Source organism: Acartia tonsa, chromosome 3, assembly GCF_053477335.1.
Source record: "Acartia tonsa isolate MP-2025a chromosome 3, ASM5347733v1, whole genome shotgun sequence".
NCBI classification, from domain to species: domain Eukaryota; kingdom Metazoa; phylum Arthropoda; class Copepoda; order Calanoida; family Acartiidae; genus Acartia; species Acartia tonsa.
Genome location: NC_137262.1, coordinates 36,135,714 through 36,159,409, shown reverse-complemented (window position 1 = coordinate 36,159,409; position 23,696 = coordinate 36,135,714). Strand labels below are relative to the sequence as shown.

At 31.9% G+C, this 23,696-nt stretch overlaps 1 protein-coding gene across 1 annotated transcript in view; it reads left to right on the top strand.

Annotated features, from left to right (window-relative positions):
• The window catches only part of LOC145314860 (uncharacterized), a 107,046-nt gene that overhangs the window by 74,223 nt on the left and 9,127 nt on the right, over positions 1-23,696 (top strand). Inside the window, exons 9-16 of the mRNA XM_080154940.1 lie at positions 8,399-8,543; positions 10,008-10,252; positions 10,442-10,648; positions 11,040-11,166; positions 11,476-11,675; positions 12,635-13,243; positions 21,027-21,317; positions 21,750-22,293. Coding sequence (XP_080011066.1) covers positions 8,399-8,543; positions 10,008-10,252; positions 10,442-10,648; positions 11,040-11,166; positions 11,476-11,675; positions 12,635-13,243; positions 21,027-21,317; positions 21,750-22,293 — 2,368 coding nt within the window. The remainder of the gene's footprint in view (positions 1-8,398; positions 8,544-10,007; positions 10,253-10,441; positions 10,649-11,039; positions 11,167-11,475; positions 11,676-12,634; positions 13,244-21,026; positions 21,318-21,749; positions 22,294-23,696) is intronic.

Genomic DNA, 23,696 nt, shown 5'->3' with positions numbered 1-23,696 from the left:
GCATCCCCAAAATTTTTAATTTTTACCCCTCTTAAAATAAAAAAAGCTTAGACGTCACTAACTCTATGACATAAAGATTTCTCCCCCAAAAATTAACTTTGTGATGCTGTAGGCATCTCAGAAATTGTAATTTTTAATTCTTCCCCCCCCCCCCCAATAAAAATGCTTGGACGTCCTTGAAAAGTATGATCTATGTTATCAAGATTTTCAATGATAAACAACCTTTTTGTTTCAAAGACCCAACTCTGTGTGAATGAAACAGTGATATTACTGGATAAAAATTAATTAAAATCAACTTATATATTATCCAGATTTTATTTAATTGACGACCTTTTTGTTTTAAATCCCCAACTCTGTTGAATGAAACAGACAACTACTTAAAATAATGGGCCCTGAATGTTTATTTTATATGGATTTTTCATTTAAATAATGTTTAGTTGAAACTTATGTATATTGATTGTAGGAATATGAATTTAAGGCTTTAAAAAAAATTAAATAAAAAACAAAATTTGGATATCTAGGGTTTAAATATAGGCAGGTATTTAGAAAAATTTGACTCTTTTCCGATAATTGGGAGAAAAAAAAGATTGCTTTTGTTTATGGAAAACCTTTAGTAGGACTGCTAATTTTTTTGCTAGATATGTATAGTAAATGATATTTGTTTATTCTTTTTGCCCAATTTTATTCTTAAATCATGTATTTTCTGAAGATTTCAACAATTTTTCATATGTTAGTGTACCTGCATAGATATATCAATATTTGGTAACTGATTTTACGAAATTAACGCAGGTTTTATATTTAATTGTAAACCAAGTTTGAACATTTATTTCAAAAGAGGTGTAGTACAACAAACTTTTTGTAGTATAAATTTCGTTGTTTTTATGTGTAAGCAAAGAAAAGGGTGATTTTTCCTTAGTCTTATAAGTGCACAGATTGTTGTGGTATTTTTGTGAGAAGTGGATCTCGGCATTCTTAATTAATTTATTTCTACCTTTATGGAATTTTTAAGGCATTATTCAATGAAAATTACTTAAAACATAAGAAAAAGTAAATAAAAATGCAATTTGAAAAATTAGCTTCGTGATCACTTTAATCTAAACCTTTAACAGTCTTTAAATTGCTCCTGTTACCACAATGTTAGACCTATAGAATTTAAATCTAATACTTAATACTTTAATAAACACTAGTGGCTTCGCCCCTAGCCTCTAGGGGCTTCGCCCCATGAGGTAATGGAAAGTCAACCCTCCAGAATAATTTTATAATTATATTTTCAAAAAAGTTATTCTTTGCCGAATTACTCTTTGGTAAAATTAAACCCAGGTTGTGCGCCGTATGCAAAAAATTTCAATTTGTAAAAATTAAACCCAGGTTGTTAACCGTATACACAAAAATTAAAAACTCTCCTCTGTAAATTTTATTTAATACGTATAATTGCGACAACTTTTTAAAGATGTCAATTTTTAAAAGTTACAAAAAGCCCAAAAATTTTTTTGGGTGAATTTTTTTTTTTTGGGGGGGGGGTTGGGGTGTCAGTCTGGTTCCCCCAACCCAATTACTGGTTTTTGTTTACAAAAATAAAAAAAAATTAAAAAATTTGGAAATGGGGATTTTTTATTTTTGGAGGGGGTTGGGGTGTCCAACCCTCCTAGAAAATAGCCTAAAACCACCGGAGGACCAGTAGGTATATTCCCAGAAGTGTAGAGCCTAATTTGTTCAGCAATTACTGAGATTTAAAAAAAAAATGTAAAAAAAAAATTTTGTGGGGGTGTTTTTTTTAGTTTTTGGGGGGGTTGGGGGTGTCCCACCCCCCAGGAAAATAGCTTAAAACCATCACAGGACCAGTAGGTATAATCCCTGAAGAGCAGAGCCCAATCATTTTAGCGGTTACTGAGATCTTAAGCTTCAGACGGACAGACAGACGGACAGACGGACAGACAGACGGACAGACATCAAGCTACTTTGTATTATAGATAACTGGATGACATATTAAAAATCCGCCGCGGTTTAACTGCAGACTGAGGCAGCTGCTGCTCTCAAAATTAAAGTAAATGAACCAACCAATCAAAATTTTAAAAAAAGTCCCCACAATTGTTAAGCCAACAAATAAGAAAACGTTATTATAAGATTTTAGGGACTAATAATCAGCCCAATGTCCCCTCGCACTCTTGGTTTATCCCCCTTAAAGAATGATGTAACACTTCTTTTCACAGTGGTCCTCAAGGCCAAAGAAGTTTGACAAAACCCACCAGAAAAATGGACTATATGGCCATCAAATATACCCATTTTGGGGGGCCAGGAACTGATTTTTTAAAAATCATAGCTGTTCCTTCTTGGGGTTTATTCCATTTTAAAGTTAATAGACCAAATTCCTTTAAAAATCAAGGTTGTTTGTCACAATTTTTGTTGCTTTGGATTCAAACCTTTATAACTTTGACTGTATGAAAGATTAATGAAAGCTAAACCTACCATTGGAAAGCTTATTGAATGACAATTTCAGACATAGCTTTAAATTTTTGTAGCTTTCTTACTTTTTGCTCTACAAGGAAAATTGTAACCAAAGGAAGAAAATTTAATGATACATCTATTCTCAGAAAGGCTTTCCCTAGGGTAAAACAGTAACAAGCCCTTTTTACTCCACAGGGGGAGCATAGGCCCCTGACAATTTGTCAGTGTTTCTGTAACAATGTGGCTTTTTTATGGACATGAGATAGGGTTGTCAGCCCTTAGCCCTATGATTGCGATGTAAAGCGTCCATTTGCCCATCAAACAACCCTTTGATTGCACGACCTTTTTCTGAGAAGTCCTAACTGTGCATGGTAGTGAGTTGCGCCTGTTTTGGGCCAAGGCATTCCCCCTACTCTAACTATTTATGTCGCGCACCTGACAAAGCAGCTGTAGGAACCATTGTTAATGTCTTTAGTTATGACGCGGTGTCGGACCAAGATTCAAACCTATCACCTTCCTGACAACGAGCGGATGCGCTACATGTTGAGCCACGGTCCTGGGTATTTTGATGTAAATTTTTCAGGATTTTTCTTGTGTTTAGTGATTCTTTTGATGACAAATGCAAAAATTACACTTTCATACAAATATTTTGGTATTTTGCATCTTGTGTCAAAATATTTTATAAAAATTAGAAGTTTTAGCTTTACAAGGGTAGGTTTAGCATTTGTAAGGCTTCTACACAGCCATAGATATAGGTATTTTAAAACTACACATGTAAAATGTAACAATTAATGGTTCTTAATATTTATTCCTGAAATTTATTTACAACTTTGGACAAAAAAATACACCAATTTCTAATTTTTATAACATTTTTTTGACACAAGATAGAAAAAATGCAAATATACCAAAATAATTGTATGAAAGTGTAATTTTTGCATTTGTCATCAAAAGAATCATTAAACACAAGAAAAATCCTGAAAAATTTACATCAAAATACTCTAGGGAAAGCCTTTCTGAGAGCAGATTTATCATTAAATTTTCTTCCTTTGGTTACAATTTTCCTTGTGGAGCAAAAAGTAATAAAGCTACAAAAAAGTTTAAAGCTATGTCTGAAATTGTCATTCAATAAGCTTTCCAATGGTAAGCTTTCATAAGTCTTTTATACAGCCAAAGTTATAAAGGTTTGAATCCAAAGCAAAAAAATCATGACAAACAACCTTGATTTTTAAGGAATTGGTCTATTAACTTAAAAATGTTTTCTTATAAAAACTAAAATTAAAATAGTGGGATCGTCTACCCACCCCCAAAAAAAAAAATTATCCCCCCCCCCCAAAAAAAAATATTTCTTTTAAATCTAAAACACAAAAAATTGGTTTGATTAAACCTCTTGGGGCAAAGCCGCTTGTATTTAATGAAGTAATACTTCCTATTTTGCTTTCTATTGCCTACAATACGTGGATATTATGACAGGGAAAAAATGTCGTCAATTTAGGATGCTAACATTATTGATCAGTTTGTTAATCCAATTTGAGGGGAGAGGAATTGGTGAAGGGGGTAGATTGGAGGGGGATCTTTATTTTAGCCAGCTACAAGCTTCACTCTAACGCAATTTATTCCTGCAAATATAATTTACTTTCATGCGAACACATGCGAATTAATTGATACTTGATCTGCAGTCGCTTGTAAGTGTTACTAAGAAATTGAATATATTTACATATATAAAATACATTATTATACAGATTTTTATTTTTTTTAAATCTTAAAGGGACTGTGAACGTAAATTTTTCTCATCTTAATATCAAATCTTAACATCATCTCATTCATAATATCTCACAGATTGAGCAAAATGCGCTTTTGTTTTCTTAAAAAACGGCTTTTTCCAACGATTTTTATAAGGTACAGGGAAAGGAAGAAATTTTCCGTATTATATAAAATGTGCATTAAATTGCTTTTTTCTCCCATTATAGCTAAAATTAAACTTTTTCACATAGTTCTAGATTTTTCCTAACGGTTAAGCTGACTTTTAACATCATCCTTGCTTTAAACCAATGTATAGTTACTTAGAAATTGATAAAATAAGCAATATTTTTTATTGAAAACCAAATACAATAACAAAGCCAGAAACAGGTTTTTTATTATTATCCAATTAACTTTAGATGGCCCATCTTTCGCCCACCTTTAATTACAAATTTGTAAATAATAAAGACGCAATATTTCTTTATGAACAGTCTGATATAAGTGTAAACAAATTCTCCAAAGTGGGTTATTTATTGTCCAACACAATAAAAAAGGATATTATTATTTTAAATAACCTATGAGATTCAACCCTTTGTAGACAGTGAGGTATTTTTTGTCAAAAATACGAATTTAAAATAGGTCTTTATTACCTAATTACTACGTTATAAAAAAACTAATTGGCAATTTTATAGCATAAAATAAATCCTTAACAGTAAGTAAATTGTTTCAACTATATATGACACGTTAAATATCCCTACAAACATTATAAGAAATAAAAATGTTCAGATTTTCCCTGTTTTTTCCTTTTTCCCTCCCAAAATACCATAAAATCAAGGCATTATTCCTGGATATTTTTGTTAATAGGACGTTTTTGGTTGATCAGTATAGTGAAATGTGCTTAGAAAATGTTAAGATTTGATAATCAGATGAGAAATTTTTACGTTCACACTCCCTTTAATTATTAGTGGTGAACAAACCACTTTTTTGAACGCCCCCATAAAACGCCCCTATTTCTCTTAAATAAAAAAAGTACATAAAGGTTATTAGGTACATAGATTAATAATTTTTTTCTTCTTAGTATTTAAATTTATTTTTGAAACAAACTTGGAAAAGAAGCTTTCGAGATTTATCACCAATTATTTCTTTTTAAAAAAATTGTTTTAAATATCTGAAAATTTGCCGTCAGTTCTCAGTTGGTAAAAACAAAATAATTTCTAGTAGCGGGGCTACTCTATTACTATCAATATTACAAACATTTTACATTAGTGTTAAAGTAAATATTTTAAGATTAGCACCAGTTTTTATAGTTAAGGCATTCGGAACCTTGTTTTCACTTATTATTCACGGAAAGATGTCTATAATACGATGTGGTAAATTACTTAGCAACATTTATTTAGGATCTACAATATTATAATATAAAAGATACAAAATATATTTCTTTTATTTAATGAAAAAAATATTTTCTACTTTTCATCCCTTTTGTCCTTGTTAACACAGTATAAACTTTGTACAACAGAGAAAGAGTGGGCAATGACAATAGTCCACAAAGTTTTAAAATAACGTTTTCTTATTAGTTGGCTAAACGATTTTGGGGATTGAGTCAATTTAAATTGGTTGCTTCAATAGGTTGAGTGATCATACTTTTCAACCACAAATTTTAATCTACATAAGGGGTTATTCTAAGTATCATCATCGGGGATGTATATTAATTTATCAGCCATTTTCTTATCCCTTTAGATCCATTACACTCACTACTGTATACCCCTTCTAATTTAATTTGCTTTTGTGTATTGATGAAACAATATGCTTATGTGATAATATGCGGAAATGACCGCACACCGTTGAATTGGTACTTTCCCCCTAACTAATTTGTTTCACTACGCCTCCCACAGTACAAAACTGTATAAAAGTAGTCAGTAATTAAGAACGATAAATCATGAGATATTTGATCATGCACGTAAAGCGTGGACCCACCATATTCCCCACAACCAAATTGACACCATCCCACCCTATTAAAGCAGAAAGGGCATATTAAAAGATTATGTTATTATTTAAAAAGGATTAAGATATCAAAAACTACTTGTAGACTAAATACATCTTATTTTTTTCTACAAATATCTCCTTTGAAAAAGACCAAAATAAGAAAATAACTGATTTGTTTGTAACTACATTAAACACCAAGTCATGATGTGTTACGTTAAATGGGTGTAAGGCCAGGGATAAGACAATGGCGATTAACAAAATTACTCTTCCTGTACTTTATAGCTATTGATTGAAAAGTTTGATCAACTGAATGTTTTAGCTAACTAATAAAGTTTTAAGCTAACAAATGAAATATCGTGGTTATGACACTTTGGGAACCAGTCTATTTTTTAGTTCAATGTTCTTTACCTTAGTAGATAGTTTAATGATACATAATGAAGCTTTATGTAATAAATAACTAAAAGTAATGAACAAGGTAAAAAAGTTTAGTCATATTTACAGTAATAGGTTAATAGACGATATAAAGATCAAATTGTAACTATTCATTGGAGAAAAAGTTTAGAAACTGTTCTCTTGTCAGTTTTGATTCACTCTTTCCCCCAATAATTTTAGAAAAAGTCATTTGCAGTTTTTTCATTCTTTTCTCTAATTATTAATAAGAAAATTTCTTTCTAGAAATATAGAAGTGAACAATAAATAAATAAAAAAATATTTGATATATTGTTATGTTTTCATATGATAATTTTTTTAAAACTTTTGTTAAAATCCAGTTATTTTAATTATCTATTATTTCACTTTTCAAATTTAAGCTTTTTTGATTAATTTATTCCTTGTTTAGCATATGTGTACTTAATAGTGCCTAAACTCAAGTCGTGCATTAATGATAACTTTTTCTATTGCAGTCCTTGAGCTTTTTGGTAGCATAGCAACTCTTTAATTTATTGTTTGGGTGATAGAAGCATCGTTTAGGAATTATAACATGGACTTTAGATTTTACTATTCCACAAAGGTTTATGAACACATTTTCTCATTTGTTGGCTTAAAAACATTGGGAACTTTTATTAGATTTTAATTGGGTTGTACAAACGAGTAGTTTCCAAACTTTCTTCTATATTACTAGTTCAAAGGCTTGCTATTTTTACAAAATGTCTTAACATTTCCACTACATGCTACCTAAGGAATGCTGCAATATTGTTTTTATAAAATGGTAACCAACGCACACTCTAGTCGCGAAAATGCTATTTCTAAAACAAACGAACAGACAAACAATAAGAAAAATTGCTTTAAACAATTTGAGTGTCCATACATTGTACTAAAATAGTAATAACAATATATCATATAAATCCTTATTTACCTGAAAAACTTCTACTATTATGCTACATGTCCCAACATTATTGAGAATCTTTTTTTATTTTACTTTACAACGAAATCATTAAATATGTCAATAAAAATATGAATCTTTAATATGATGATTACAATGTTTCGAATTAAGCAATTTAAAAGAAATAATTGAAAAAAATCTGCAAAAATATTGGTAGAATTATTGAAACACCAAAAAAAAACAATTGTAAAAAATTTTTGGAATTGACTATTAAAAAACTTTGTCTTAGTTGATAATTATTCATTGTTTAGTTTCTTTTAATACCATTGTTTAACCTCATCTAATTATTTTGAACTTTTAAAATGAAATTTAAATTACTCTTTAAGTATTTAACTGTTAATTTAGATGATTTTGTAATTTTTTTTGCTTTCTTTTGTTGTAAAAATTTTAATGTTTTATTGTTTAAATCTAATTTGAAGAACGAATTATAGCAAAATATTTAAATTATATGATAATTTATTTTTTTAATCGACAATATATGATAATTAAAAGCAACTCTATTATTCTAAATGTCTTAGCTTTTTATCAAACTTTCATTAAGATAAATCCCAAAATGAAGAAAGATGATATTGATATTAAGCTATTGTCAAATATTTTTTGTTCTTTATATAATTCAAAAATGATAAATTATTATTTGCTACTTGGATGTTGAACCAGATTTTCATGGACTCTAATAAAGATACCCCTTATCCACTTCCTTTACCCCATACCCTCCTCTCCTACGCAATGAACGGACTGACCAATAAATGAGGTCTACATTAGCAACTTAATTTGAAGATAAATTTTCCCCTGTCAATAAGTTTAAGTATACTATATCTATTAATACACAATTAATTCAAAAACTTTGTTCAGGTTTGGCTTGTTGACGAGAGTCTGTTGGTACTAAAGGGGGGAAGTACCAAGGACAATGAGATATTTGAGGATGTGTGGGAGCCCCTGGATGATTATGAAGCCCCATACAGGGAACCTGTCCTACCCCCTCCAGATTTTGATCCAGGTATGACTTCTTAATATTGTTCATCTAAAAAATTTACAATTTAAGTCAGAAATAAAACTTTAATTGATAAATTCTTCACTTTTTATTAAATTAATTAATTTAACATTTATACAAACGTTAATAAAAGCAAATTTAATGAAAATTTAATAACATAACCTAAACAGCATTTAGATTTTCAAGCGCCATTGTCTGTATACGCATCTTAAGAACCAGGGCTCGACAGCCGCACTTCATCCTCCTGTAAGCCTCAAATTTAAATATCAGTTGTAAGTCTGAACCTCGCACTAATATGGCAATTTGTTTTGTCAAAAGTCAAAGCAACCAAACGGGTTTAAGTTCGAGGCTTTTTATGCATTCTGTAGCTACATATTGAATCATGTGCATAAGATGGGTTCCTTTAAGTAATAGAATAATGTGACTAAGAGAACATAGGTTTCCAAAGAAGGTGTATTAACTTTTTTGCTTTTTATTTAATATATATTTAATAAATATTTTCTCAAACAGACATAAAAAAAAGGGTTCATATATATCTTTAGAATCAGAAAAATATTACGAATCTATTCTATGCAAAATTGAAAAAGTTTTATAAAACTATAATAAAAAGAATAAGTTTATTTTAAGAATCATAATTTTCGGCTTTAAAGGGTTGACTTGAACAAAACCTGAACAAAACCTAAACAAATGTACATACACTGTAACAGATATTTTTTAAACACAAGAAACAATAATGCATTTTTAACTGCATTGTTTTGAAGTTTATAAACAGACTGAAGCATACTTGTTCATAATTTTTTATTCTTTACATGTTATGTAAGTATCACTATTTTTATTGTAGTATCTATTGTATATATTGTTTGAACATTATCCTTTTTTTTTGTCAATTCTATTGGTTAAGTTTTGAGGTGAAGCTTCTTGATTCGTCAATTTTAGAGATTTTTGATTGGCTAGTTTAATAGTTAAAATTAAGTGTTGCCTGTAAAAATATAATATTTTTGGCCATTTTTATTTTTTTAAGTTTTAACTTTTTTCAATTTTGCTTAGAATGGATTTGTAATATTTTTCTGATTCTAAAGATATATAGGAACCCATGTTTTTATGTCTGTTTGAGAAAATATTAAGGTTTAAAGTTTTTATTAAACCGAGGTTAAAAAAATAGACTTTTTTCAATAATTACTCAACTGAATTTTAAAAGTAAGGTGTCAAATTAAAGATCTTACTATTTTTGTTCATACTGGCCATTTTCTTCTTTTATTTTGTTGCGTTTTAGTACCTTAAAACCGACTTAATTATTTTAAAAAAAAACTTAAATTACTTAAAAAATAAGAGGTCTACAAAAAACCGATTGCATATCTAAATTCTATGAAAAATTTTACATCTACTACTTACTAAAAGCACCGGCTAGCTATCTTAAATAAAAAGCAAAAAAGTTAATACACCTTCTTTAAACAACTTTGAATATTTCAGACACCCTTGAAATCGGTGTCGGGGTGCCAATCGACCAAGTCTACAAATTCAACCATCAAATGATTCCTCGCCCCGACGAAAATCCGTACGAGAAAACAACCACAACTACTACAACCCATTCGCCTCTGCCGCCAGTTCCCGCCGTTCCAACCCTTAGTTTTTCGCCGGCGCCTGCCTCCGGCCTCCAAAGAGGATATCCCAACTTGGCACTCGTCAGACAAAATGAAATTAAGACTGTTTTAAAGGTAAGGAATTTTGATATAAATAAATAATTTGGTTTAAGAGGATGGAATATTTTTGCACACCTCCTTATCAAAATCCTGTTAACTCCACTGACGTAGAGTTGCCGTTCTACTAAACATTTAAAAAATACATATTTGTTAAAGATTTTGTAAAAATTCTAAAAAATTATTATGAAAAATTTTTATCATTAGGAGCAAGAAAAGCACCGTGTTCTCCCTACCCCTAGTCCCCACAAAATGCGCAGCCCCAAAGTTTCCAGATCCCGGGGGCCAACAAAAGCCCCTGCCCCCACCCCCACAACTGAATCTGAAGTTAAACCTAAAGAAACTCCAAAAGTTCGTGTGTCCTCTTTGAGTCCTCATAATCCCACTCCCGTTCCTCAACTAAGAAGTTATCAGGTATCTTTCTATCCACCTAACTATATACCTATCTATATATAATCATTCTATGTATACAGCAATCTAAATTTTATCTACATATTTTTTCTAATATGTAGAATTTTCAGTCAATATAAACATAAACATAAAACTTAAATTTTTTCAACTTACAATGATCTATCTATCTAACTACATAGAAATGGATTTATTATTACTTGAATCTTACATCAGATAAACATGTAAAATCTAAAATATAGATACCTCCATCCACCACCTTTATCATATTACCTTCCCTCTTTATGGATGAACGAACTGACCAATAAGTTATGTTCATTTTAGCGACCTAAATCGACGACGATCTCCCCCCCCCCCCATCATCATATCCACGTATATTCTAAATCCATTTACCTAGGACACCATCTGGTCCACAGTATCCCCCGTGTACAAAGCCCTGCTGAGGTCTACGGCTGCCCCCGCCCCCTCACCAGCTCCCACAACTCCCTACCCACAACATCTTTCCTCGCCCCATCAAGGAATGTGCTAAAATGTTTATAAAACTAATTTTTGCAGTGTTTTAAATTTGTCATTTAAAATGCATAAAAATTGTTATCTATTTTGTCTTTTAATAAAATGATGTTCTTTTCAATTTCAGAAAAAAAGTTATTTCTAGCATGGAATTATAGCTTTCCGAGGATATTAAAATGTAAAATACCCGAAAGGCCTAATGTTTATTTTTATTTTAGTTTTGTGATAATACGATGCTATACATGATTTTTCACTATGGCTGAGAACCGGTTCTTCTAATCCAGCAGTTATTAATCTCTTAAAAAATTTTGCACATAAAATAGGGCCATTTAAACATGAAGTCAGCATTCCAACACGGCAACCGCCAACAGCTTTGCCGCCTCGCCAACAGCCGCCGACAACCTTGCCGCCAACCGCTATGGTCTATTCAACAACAACTTCATACAACGACGATATAGATACAATTAATAGAGAAATTGAAAATATTATCCAGCCCTTCAAGGAAATTATAAATAATTTTTTGGTTAGATTAAAATTTCATAAACATTAAGACAACATTCATATAACTGAAAACTGTCCATTTATAGTAATTAGATAAAAAATAAAAAAATCAAGATTGAAGTCACAGACATAAAAGTGTCAAATTGATTTTATGTGTAATTGTGCTATGAATTATCAAACATATGCAGTTTTTAAAATATATTTCTGTTTCTATTTTCTGTCTTTTCCTAAAATGAGTAAACTAAGTAATTATACTAAGAATTAGCAAAACGTGTAGTATATAATTAAGAAATATACAAAAATATGATTTATAGGCCATAAATTAGTAAAACTAATTATGAACGAAGCCCAAAATACATAACTTTTGCACCACGTCGTCTTCCTGTGACGTCATAAAATGAGGGAGGTAGATGAGAGGAGAAGTGGGAAAGAAAATCCCTAAAAAAGAGATGGAGAATATGACGTCACAGGAAGACGACGTGGTGCAAAAAATATGTATTTTGGGCTTTGTCCTAATTATGCAAAGTTCATATGTATAATTGTTTAATTATACAAAACTTAGAATACACTCAAAATATAATGTTTAGAATTTAAAAAAATATTTCAGGAATTTCATCAAATTTGATCGAAAAATTTAAGATGCATAACTTCTCTATAACTTTCCACTTCCCTCGCTGAGTTTATAACCATTTCATGGGTTTGTTATTAAATAAGAACTAATTTTAGGAATCAAAATTTAAGGGTGGTTTCCTAAATTGTAAACAAATATCTAAAGAAAAGAAATATTATTAATGCTTGTATTAGGTTAGGTAAAGTTTGTAAGAGCACCGTAGTGTTAAGGCACTCTGCAGTGGCTGAAATTATAAATTAGGTGTTAGGGTCGGTGGTGTTTTTTTTTTTTTTTTGGGGGGGGGGGTGGGGGAGAGTCAAGAAATAGGTTTGAGTGAAAAAAACTAATAATACATTGATATTTATAATTAGAATGAGGTTGAGTTGGGCCAAGATGATTACAAAGCCTTCATTGACGAGGTCAGCCTTTTCATTTCAAAAATGGAAAACTTTCATCCGGAACGAAAATCAGAGCAACGTCAAAATGGCCATGACAGTGTCCATTTATCTGGTAACCATGCTTTGCAACATACATCTGGCAACCATGATGAGATAAATCGTTCTGTCGACCCTGACCGCAGACAAGTATGGAGTGTGCCAGTGTCGCCAGCAGAGGAAGGAAACTATCCAGGAAACGCGCCAAATTTTGGGGCAGATGAACCTGCTTTACAATTCCCCCATAATAACAACAAACAACACCATCATAGTGATACAGAACAAGGGTTGACGTCTCGTGTTCGAGACCCGCTACAGTCACACATAGCCAGGCAGAGCATTGTGCGGCAAGAGCAGCAGCAAGAACAAGAAGCTCCGGTGGTGACAAGCTCTCTGCCGCGCAGAAATATAAATCATATTGCAGAGTTTAGGAGTTTCCCGTCACCCTCCACCCCTCCCCCAGCTTTGAAGTTTGAGGAGGAAATTTCGCCCCCAACGCCACCACCCCCTTCGCCCTCGTTCTACTCAAGTACACAATCAACAGAGGTAGTTTTTTTTATTAGGGCAGCTTTTATACAAATCTTGGTTGTAAGTAGGTCGGTGATTCTTTGGAATTCTTAGGGCATACAATCCAAGGATCCAAAGGGTTTAGACAATAACCAATGAATTGATGTACATACTCAATAATGATACACTAAAATACCTCTTCAGTAGACTACAATTAGTGGCTGGAACGTTTGGACACTCAACTTGCTTAACCAACTAATGATAATCAATGAAAGTCCCCAAAACTAACGGATAAGAAAAGGTCAAAATAAAACCTTGGTGACTAGTGTAATAAACAACCCAATGACCTTTCCATCCCTTATTTACTTCCATTTTACTTGTTTTTATTATCAAAATTCAATTTTAGTTACATTGTCAACCATTTTTAGGCTTTTAAACTAACCTCATATATCAAATATTATACTAAAATCATTTTCATTGTCTTAAGATTTTTTTAAAACACAGACAACTTACCAACTTACTTATTCCTGGTATAAATAACAACAAAAACTGTAGTGCGAGAGGAAAAAGATTTATTAAAATTCTCAACATCCTATATAATTTGTTTGGCGCCATTTTTGGAAGTTTCAAAATTATAATTACAGTTGAGTATGGGAACTTTTGGTGGTGGCATGGAGAATTTGCCAGGACTAAACGTAGTGACAAAGGATTTTTACAATCTTTTTTATAGTTAAATAAATTATGTCTATAATAAGCGCAGCAATGTTATTGTTTGATATATACAAAATAATGAAAATAATGTTTTTTTCTTCATTTCTATCCCTGCAGTTGGCTCTAACCCATTCAGAGGCACTAATTCAGCCATGACAAAACGTTAAGGGGCTACTATTTGCCCAATAAACCTAACCTAACCTATTTCAATCATTCAAAAAAATTAGGTATTTCTGGTGCTGCCATTTTTTTGTGAAGTAGTTTTCCCAGAAAACAATTTTGTTTGGGGGGGGGGGGGCATTTTCATTTTTTGGGGGCTGGGGGTGTCCCACACCCCCCCCCCCCCAAGAAAATATCCTAAAACCACCACAGGACCAATAGGCATATACCCGGAAGAGTTAAATCCAATCGGTTCAGTGGTTACCGATATCTTGAGGGACGGACGGACAAACAGACGAACAGACATCAAGCTACTTTGTATTATAGATTAAAGTTATAGAGTAAATTCGCTAATATTCTGTAAAATAGTTGATATAAGTGCATATTTCTCCCTAGTTACATATCCCTCTATCTATGACTGTGTTGGGGTGTGGAATAAATTAACCCATTAGATGATGGAGGTATGCAGTGTGTGGTTCATACAAAATTACATATTTATAGGTAGCGCATATAAGTTAGACCGTCTATTTGTCTTATATAAACCCAATTAATACCGAGCCTCAACACGTTGCGCATCCTCTCGTCGTCGGGGAGGTGATAGGTTCGAATCTTAGGTTCGGCTTACCACTGCATCATAACTAAAGACGTTAAAAATTCCTACTGCTGCTGACGGATATTAATAGTCAAAGTAGGGGGAATGCCTTGGCCCAAAATAGGAGCAAATCATTACCTTGCATAGTTAGGACTTCTAGACAAAGGTCTTGCCATCAAAGAGATGTTGTCTGATGGGTAATACTTACCTTAAAGGACAGAACAGGATAGGTTTTTGCTCCCCTTAGTTATTCTGGGTTGTTTGATTTGACGTTAGAGTGTCATGGACAGCAGTCTCGCACTTTTGAGGTAATCAGTCTTATAAAAACTATTATAGTAAAGTATAGTACGAAATGCAAATTTAATGATTGATGTGCTTTAAACTGTTGCTAATATTTGTGTTTGATATAGAGAAGCAACGCTATCACAGAATAAAACAATTGTACTTTTTTGTAACAACAATTACATATATCTTCCTTGTATAGTCAATGGCTAATTTTCTTCGCCAAAATTAAACGCACAATACAAAGTTTTGCATATGTTTATTAATTTGATGAGTAAGACATATATAACCATGTTTGTTTGAGGTATTTCTATCTTTACATATGTTTACCTTCTTCCAAATAGTTGTTGGCTAGACATCATTTAAAACTAGTAGCGTATGCGCCCCTAGCATCTAATATCTGCATTTAAATGGGTAAGAAATGGGGCACAAAATAGCCAAAGACCATCACGGGACCTAAGTGAAGCTTTCCTGTATATAATAAATCATTCAGTTTACCAGTATTCAAAATCTTAAGCTTCATACAGAAAGAAAACTATATAAAAGAATATTGCAGTATCAAGCGCCTGACATTGCTACTAAGAATAGCTATACTACTTTGGTTGCAAATAGGAAATTCAATTTTGATATACGGACAAAGGGCGTGCAATTAAAGTGTTTTTCTTAATAGTCTAATTATCAATAAACAGAATAATATCATTTTTGTATATAATTCAAAATTATTGTGATATTTTTAAAACTTCAAAGTAACTGTTAATAAATCTTAAAAAGGCAAAAATAAATCTGACACATTTTAGATTTTTCAAAGGTGTTCATAAAAAACGAACAATATCAGCGTTAATACAAAATTGAATATTTGAATGTCTTGTTAGATTGTAGCGTCAGAATTGATCTAAAATCAACCTAATACCTCTAAGAAACTTTCTTAAAAAGTAGGATTTTTTCGGAGTTGCTTTATAAAAGCCTAAATAATCTATTGAACTTTATAAAAAGGATTTTTACTAATAATCTGTTCGTTTTAAATTTGCTCCCGAGTTGCTGTATAAAAATTTACTATTCTTTTTTTTACAAAAATAAGGACATTTCATCCTTTAGTATTTGAGAAACACCAATAGATACAAATTAAATCATTGGTGTAGGCGATTATCTGATTAAAAATGCACATCAGATCACAAAAGCGACTTAAGATCTTGGAAACGGACAATTATTATCAAATACAAGGCATAGTATGAACACAATATTAAAAGAACGATTTTATATAAAAAAAAACAATTAAGAAAACTTTTGGCAGGTAACGTCAATTAATAACTGATAAAAATAATACTCTAATTAGCTAGATAAGTAATTTTTTAGAACAGTTACAAAAAAGACTAAAACACATGGATAAGACAATGACCGCTAAATTCATGTACGTCCCGTGTAATGACATAAAAAAATTTCCCTACTATAGATTACAATTATTTGTTGAAACGTTTGGACACTCAAACTTAATAAATCAACCAATAAAAATTCATTAAAAGTCTCCAAAGTTGTTAAGCTAATGTATAAGATAACGTAATTTTAAAACGTTGGGGACAAGTGTAATAAACATTCTATTGTACCCTCCCTAGCTGCTAATATCACACGCTTGAGACCCGACCGTTTGGCCGACCAAACGGAGTATTTCAGAATAAATGTCTTTATTTATGACTAAGATGAGCTTTTCTGTATTTGAATAAAGGGCAATTGTAATGTCATAACAGTAAAAATACCATTATTTTATTTTATGCTACACGTTGATTTTTTTGTGGCGAAGCTAGTCTATAATTCACTTTGTCTGTAAGTCCGTCAGTCCATTCGTAACGCCATAGGGGAAACGTGAGGATTCCTATGACATATGCCCATCTAATCTATACATTGTTTGGTCCATCTGTCTGTTATTTGGGGTGCTAGATTGATTCCTAGATTTTCAAGATAGAAGGCTGAAACTTTCAGAGTTTAATTTATCTTACATTTTACATATTTTCACCAAGTTTTATTCAGATTTGATTATTGATTGGGGTGCTAGATCGATTCCTAGATTTTTAGGTTTTCATGATAATCTCTATTCCTATTCAGGATTGACGGCTGAAATTATCAGGGATTGAATATGCTCATATTCTACATATTTCCATCAAGGTTTCATTGAGATTTTTCTCTTAATTGCGGTGCTAGATCGATTCCTAGATTTTCGTGATTTAAAAGGTTGCGTGATTTTAAAGGCATCGTGATTTTTCTATTTTAATAAGTTTAATGATTATTGTATTACACTGCTCCATAGTAAATTTTTTTCCCGATATCCATTTATTATTTTTGAGCTTCGCTACTTATGGATGTTGTCATCCTTATTTTATTTCTATCTAAATAAGATATTCAAATTTGTTGGTGTTACATTTGTCATCTTATGGTTTTTAGAATAGTTGAGCTTACTTTCTTGAAAAGATCAAAAGAAAACATAAAAAAAACTGGAAAGAGAGACAAAATTTTAAGAATACGTATTTTGATACATTACATTGGCTTGATTAAAATCTTTGAGAACTCAACACCGGTGTCCTGGATAGAAAACAGGTTTATTTTGACATACGTCTCACAAGACCTATGTAGTCATGACCGGGAGACAATGACGGTTCAGTACATGACTTTCGTTAAATCACAGCTGATCATTTTTGTGGATTTTTTTGAAAATTACTTTTTTATCCAAAATTTCATAGTTTTTCCCAAAAAAATCTCAATTTTCTCACATTTGCTGCTTAGTTAGCCTAAATTTACGCAAGAAAAGTATAATAAGTAACGGCTGTACTGAAGATTGTGCTATCACCTATAACAAGATCTTTCAGAATAAGATTTGTATTCTTGAAATTGAGTAAGAGTTAATTATTTTGAATTAATGTTCAACAATAAATTTGCATGTCAGAACTGCTTTTATCCTCCAAAGGCTTTCACCTGGCTTTAACATGATTCAATCTATCTGACTTTGCCTTTGACTCCACAACATAAAGTTATTGCCCTCAAATTTCTTTTACTAAAACATTATCTCCTATCAATCCACATGTTAAACTTCTGTTTAAAGACGTTAAAGTTACCGTCCCTGTCCTTCAACTTTAAAAAGTATGCCTCATAATACTTTCCACTAAACAGGGTACCTCTCTCCACCCTGGTATAGCCAGACCTCTATTCTGGCCGGCTGACATGTTTCACCCAGCCTATAAATCTTGATGGAAGTCAGTTTAGAATTCTGACCTTGTTTGTTAATCAACAATTTCACACACTTTTGACTCTTTCTTTATGGCACTTGTTTGCTATTGAACTTGTGGCATGATTTTTGCCATATAAAGGGATAACCTCAAGATTCAGAATAAACTTTCAAGTATTCTTACTTTTTCCTTCTTTGGTTTCCTATGAACCAACTACTGTCATGAGAGATCTTTCCATGAATGAAAGCCAAGACTGCCATGCATCTAGCTACATGGTCTTTAAGACTCCCTTGCCTTAGTTACTTCAGCTAAGAGCTCATATCCTCTCATTCTCTATTACTCAGAAATTCACCATGGTTTCCGCCTACTCTGCTGATTGAAAGTCAGGTGGGTCTATGATTCCAAATTTAACACCACTTGATAGACACACTGCCCTTTATTTTTGCTTTGCTAATCCTACATTTTGGTCTTCCTGTTCAACACCTTCCTAGGTCCCTTTACTACTGATAGCTTTTAGGAAGGGTAGTATTGATCTGCTTAGGACAAAGAACTTGCCTGTGTTAATTTTCAAATTGGATTTTAAAGTCGCCATTGGAAATCACACTTGAATAAAATCCAGTTATGATCATGTAACCAGCATTCACATTCACTCTAGTAATAAGCTACTATTATTTTCTTCAAGCTATGAGCCAAGTGCTTTCCTGTCAGTTAGCTGCTCTTACACTATCTTGAATACACTATCTTGCAAATTATTCATCCAGCTTAGAATCCAATATGTATCTATAATCATTCTGTAGGTTCACCTATGTAAAACCTTCCGTGGTTCTCACTATGACATTTAATCAGTAGTAAAGACAAGCAGTGTGTACAAAAGGCAGAGACTCAATCAAGACCAGCTATAGACTGGTCTTTACACGGATTCCAAGTTCATGTCAAACACTTACAAGTGATAATCCCACTTGTTAAAAATATTAACCTTCTACTAAGCTCTTTTGAACCAAGGACTGGTTGTATATTCAATTGTAGCCTGGTATATATGGTAATATAGGACTTTAAACATGGCAACTGTGGTTGTGGATATATATGTTATACTCCAAGCAGATATTGTTTAACCAATATTGAGCAGGATAACTTGTTAATATTTCAAGGAAACTTGTTTTAAAAATATAATATGTCATGAGGCATGCAACAGGGACATGAAATATTTTTTAAAAAGTTAATTACAAGAGTTGTTTAGACATCAATTCAAATATTTACTTCAAATAACTCTTATTTCATTTCTAGACTACAAATCTTAGATTATTCAAGATTCTTAAAGATTTTGTTATTAATGATAACACAGTCCTTAGTTCAGCTGTATTTATTATACTTTTCTTGTGTAAATTTAAGATAACTAAGCTGCAAATGTGAGAAAATTGTGATTTTTGAAGGAAAAACTATGAAAATTTGGATAAAAAAGTAATTTTCAAAAAAAGCCACAAAAATGATCAGCTGTGATTTAACGAAAGTCATGTACTGAACCGTCATTGTCTCCCAGTCATGACTACATAGGTCTTGTGAGACGTATGTCAAAAAAACCTGTTTCCTATCCAGGACACCGGTGTCAAGTTAAAGATTTAAACGGGTGGTTAAAAATAATAGCCAAAGATAACAATATTTTAAAAAGACAATTTTATTTATCATCATTGGGGATGTACACTAAGAGATATAAGTTTTCCGGAATTTTAATGTAGGGAGTAGATTTGAAATCTGCATCAAATTTTAAGGATTTTTTATAAAATTAATTTTTTGTATTATTCTTTATCTAAAAGCGGAAATACAAATTAAGTTAATTAATTTTGGCCTCCGTGATTGGTGGATTTAAAAAATCTGCGCTCTGATTGGATGTCGTACATCATTCAACCAATTAGAGCGCAGGTAGTTTAAAATCCACCTATCCTATTGGTCAAAATTAATTAACTTACAATGTATTTCCGCTTTTAGATAAAGAATTATACAAAAAAACGAATTTTATAAAAAAAATCCTTAAAATTTAATGCAGATTTCAAATCTACTCCCTAAATTAAAATTCCGGAAAACTTATATCTCTTAATGTACACTGTACATTATTTTTTTTGTTTATTGTCCTAGATCTGATCCCTGACATTCTAGCTTATAAACGAACAGACACCAGAATTATAGAAAATCTTTGCTACATAAAATAACAACAAAACATTTAGACAACAAGCAACAATTTGGTAGCATGTAATTAAATAATAATTATCATAAAGTTTGTTCATTTGTGAAGCCAGCAATCTGTGAAATTGCTTTACATTACATATGAAAGGGTTACCACAAGGCTGGAGGTAACATTGAACTGTAAATTATACTGGCACCCAAAGTTTTATAGAATTGTTCTCTTTTTATTTGCTTAAAAACTTTGGGTACTTAAATCATTTTAAAATATTTAGTTTTTAAGTTTAATTAAATTTAACATATATTTTAACCCTTATTTTTTTTTAAACAGATCTGTAGTATAGATGTATAAACAGACAACTACCTCCATTCCTTTTTCAAAGACATTTTTCGTCTGCTTCTAAATTATTTTCTGCTACTTTGCTGTTTTAATATAAGCGACAGCATTGATTGATTTTCAATGACCCAATAGAAGGAGATACAGTTATTTAACCTTTTCTCCCTCTAGAGTTTTACTCTAATCTTTTGAATCAAGTGCTCTGTTAAAAAAATAAACATTTTATACTTATAATTTGGTTTATTTATTATCTCTATTTGAGAGTACCCATGAAAAAAATACCATAAAAATGGTATAGATAGTGTTGCAGTCAACTGTATGTTTAATTGTGTTTTTAAAATTTCTTTATTTTAGGTAAACCGAGATGACCGTCAAACCACTCTAGCTCGTTCAACAACACCCTCCCCTCCACCTGCCACATCAACCCCCGTCTCCTCTCTTCCCCTGAGATCTCAACTGGTCACCTCCACCCCCTACATCTCCTCCCCCACTACCCCTGGTAGCTCCCCCTCTTCTCCTACTCCCTCTCCCTACAATATTGTGGACGGCCTCGGGTTTGATTATGCTGACGCGCTGGAAGGTTTTGAAGCGGTCAAACTTAAGGCAGGATCACATCGAGGTTCGATCTTTGGAGAAGGTGCTAAGGTAAAAAAAATAAGTTCAAAAGTTCAACACTGAAAAATAAATTAGTTTTAGTAGTAGTTTTTTTTTATAGTAAAACACTAGAGGGATAAATGGTTTTATAATTGTATTTCCTTTTCGTAATGACCTTGTGCCGACTCTCAATTTGATCTTTAAAAATCAACCAATTGGGCCAAGAATATTAACACAGCCACGTATCAGAAAACAATTTACCAGCAGGTGAAAAAGGTCATTGGAAAAGGTTGGAGGCAGCTATCTGTATATACATTTATACTACAGATCTGTTACTCAATATCTGTTTTTTTCATTTAAATAGCAATATTAGATCTATACATATATTAAGATTAAATAAAAAAAATAGTCTCTTCTAATTTTATGAATTTATCAAAGGTACTGCAAAAATGTATTTGTTTGTAATTGTTGTATATTTTCCAGGTGATCAGTCCCATACCCGAGTATGACGACAGAGAAACAGCCACGGAGCCTTTGATTGACCGGGACCACGGGATCAGCCCGTTTCAGCGGCCAGTCTACCCTAGATCAACCACCACGCCCGCCAGCTGGTTACCCACTCCCTCCTCGTCCCCTCCCTCGCCCCCAACTCCATCACCGTCGCCCTCAACCCTACCCACAACTCCTTCATTGTCACCAATTATAGCCACAACTTTTAGTGCTCTAGAATACATAGAAGATAATACTATTGATAACACAATAGCTGATAGTTATAGAGAAGAAAATGATAAATTCTCCAAAAGTCTGCCGGATCCTATATACTCGGGATTCGTACCTATCACCCCGACATCCGCGCCGCGGTTTGGTAGCGCGGCACCGGTGGTTTCCAACCCCTATCCTACATTATATCCAAGCATTTATCCTACCCTAACTGCTCCTGGTATCGGGGAACATTTTGATGAAAATTTTGTTCTGAGAAATCATGAATTTGGAACTAAACTTAGAAATGATAACAATAACTATCCAGGTAAAAAAACTTTTTTGCTTTTTAGCAGTCAAAGTGTTATATTACAAAAAACTGCTTCCTAACCATTAAAAAGTAATAAAGCATCAGAGAATAATTTTATGTCAAATTGTGGCTAAATGTATAAGTATTTCAATTAACCCGTTTGGATGCTTTGAATTTTTTTTTTAATGTATTGTATTGTAATATTTTGGTCAGGTTAAGGATTCCAGCCCATTTTTAAAATTGCAAATGGTTGATTACCCTGAATTCTAATATCATTATATTGGCAATTTTATGATGGCTACGCTACTGAATGGCATAATTGTTTTTGCTATGGGAGCTCAACTACTGTAGTAATTGTGTCTGTTCTTCTAACTGTTTAAAACAACAAATATAATTACATATACAGGGTGAGTCAGAAAAAACTGAGTTTTCCAATTTTCTGATACAACCAGTAGGAATATGGAAAAAACAATTATAGGTTCTTGTTCTCTATAAAAATATACATTAAACTTAGAAAAGGTGTTTTTGAATATCTCTGAAAACAACGGCGCTTTTTAGAGCATACAGATTTCAAAAAGTGTGTGTGATGACTTTTTCGGCCATTATTTTGTACTTTTTAGGTAGATTTATGAATAATAAAAATTTCTACCATTCTAAAAAGATAAACAAACATATTTTTTGATTATTAAAATTTGTATTCAACATATTGTAAATATTTAACATCTTAAAAATACAATTTATTTAAATTAAATTATCACATTATAAATCAAACGTTTTGTTGTAATCTATTGATAAGATTTAATGCTCCATGACTGGAAAACCAGCTCATGACCCGAAATATTTCATCTTGTTACCTAAATTCCTACCCCCTCCCCCTGAATTTCCTCTATATTTGGTGCAAGACTGGATTTAATCTCCAAAATCTCCGCCCCCTTTTGACAAATTATACTTGTGTGTTATAATCCATCATGATAACTTCATTTAAATAGGGTAGGGTTTCTAAAAGGCATTTTTATTTCAAAAATTCAAACCTTGATAACTTTTTTATCTTAAGAGATTTTTTTGTCAAATAAAAAGGTTTTTTTTTCTTTTTACTATAAGCTACGTTATTATAGAAGATTCTTTTAAACCACATGCATCACAATCAAGAAATATGAAAAAATGACAAATTACAGTATTCTAAAAATGCTTTTGTGAGGCGCCAAAAAGCATTTCACTTTTAAAACTCATTAAAGTACTTTTCTTAGACCTTTTTCTAAATAAATATTGAAATTTTAAGATTTTTTTATATTAAATAGATGAGTTATTTTAATTTTTCTTGATCAACATTTTTCACACAAGGCATTTTTTGACACCATACACCTATCATATAGGCCGCATTTTTAGAGATAATGAAAAACACCTTTTACAAGTTTGATGTG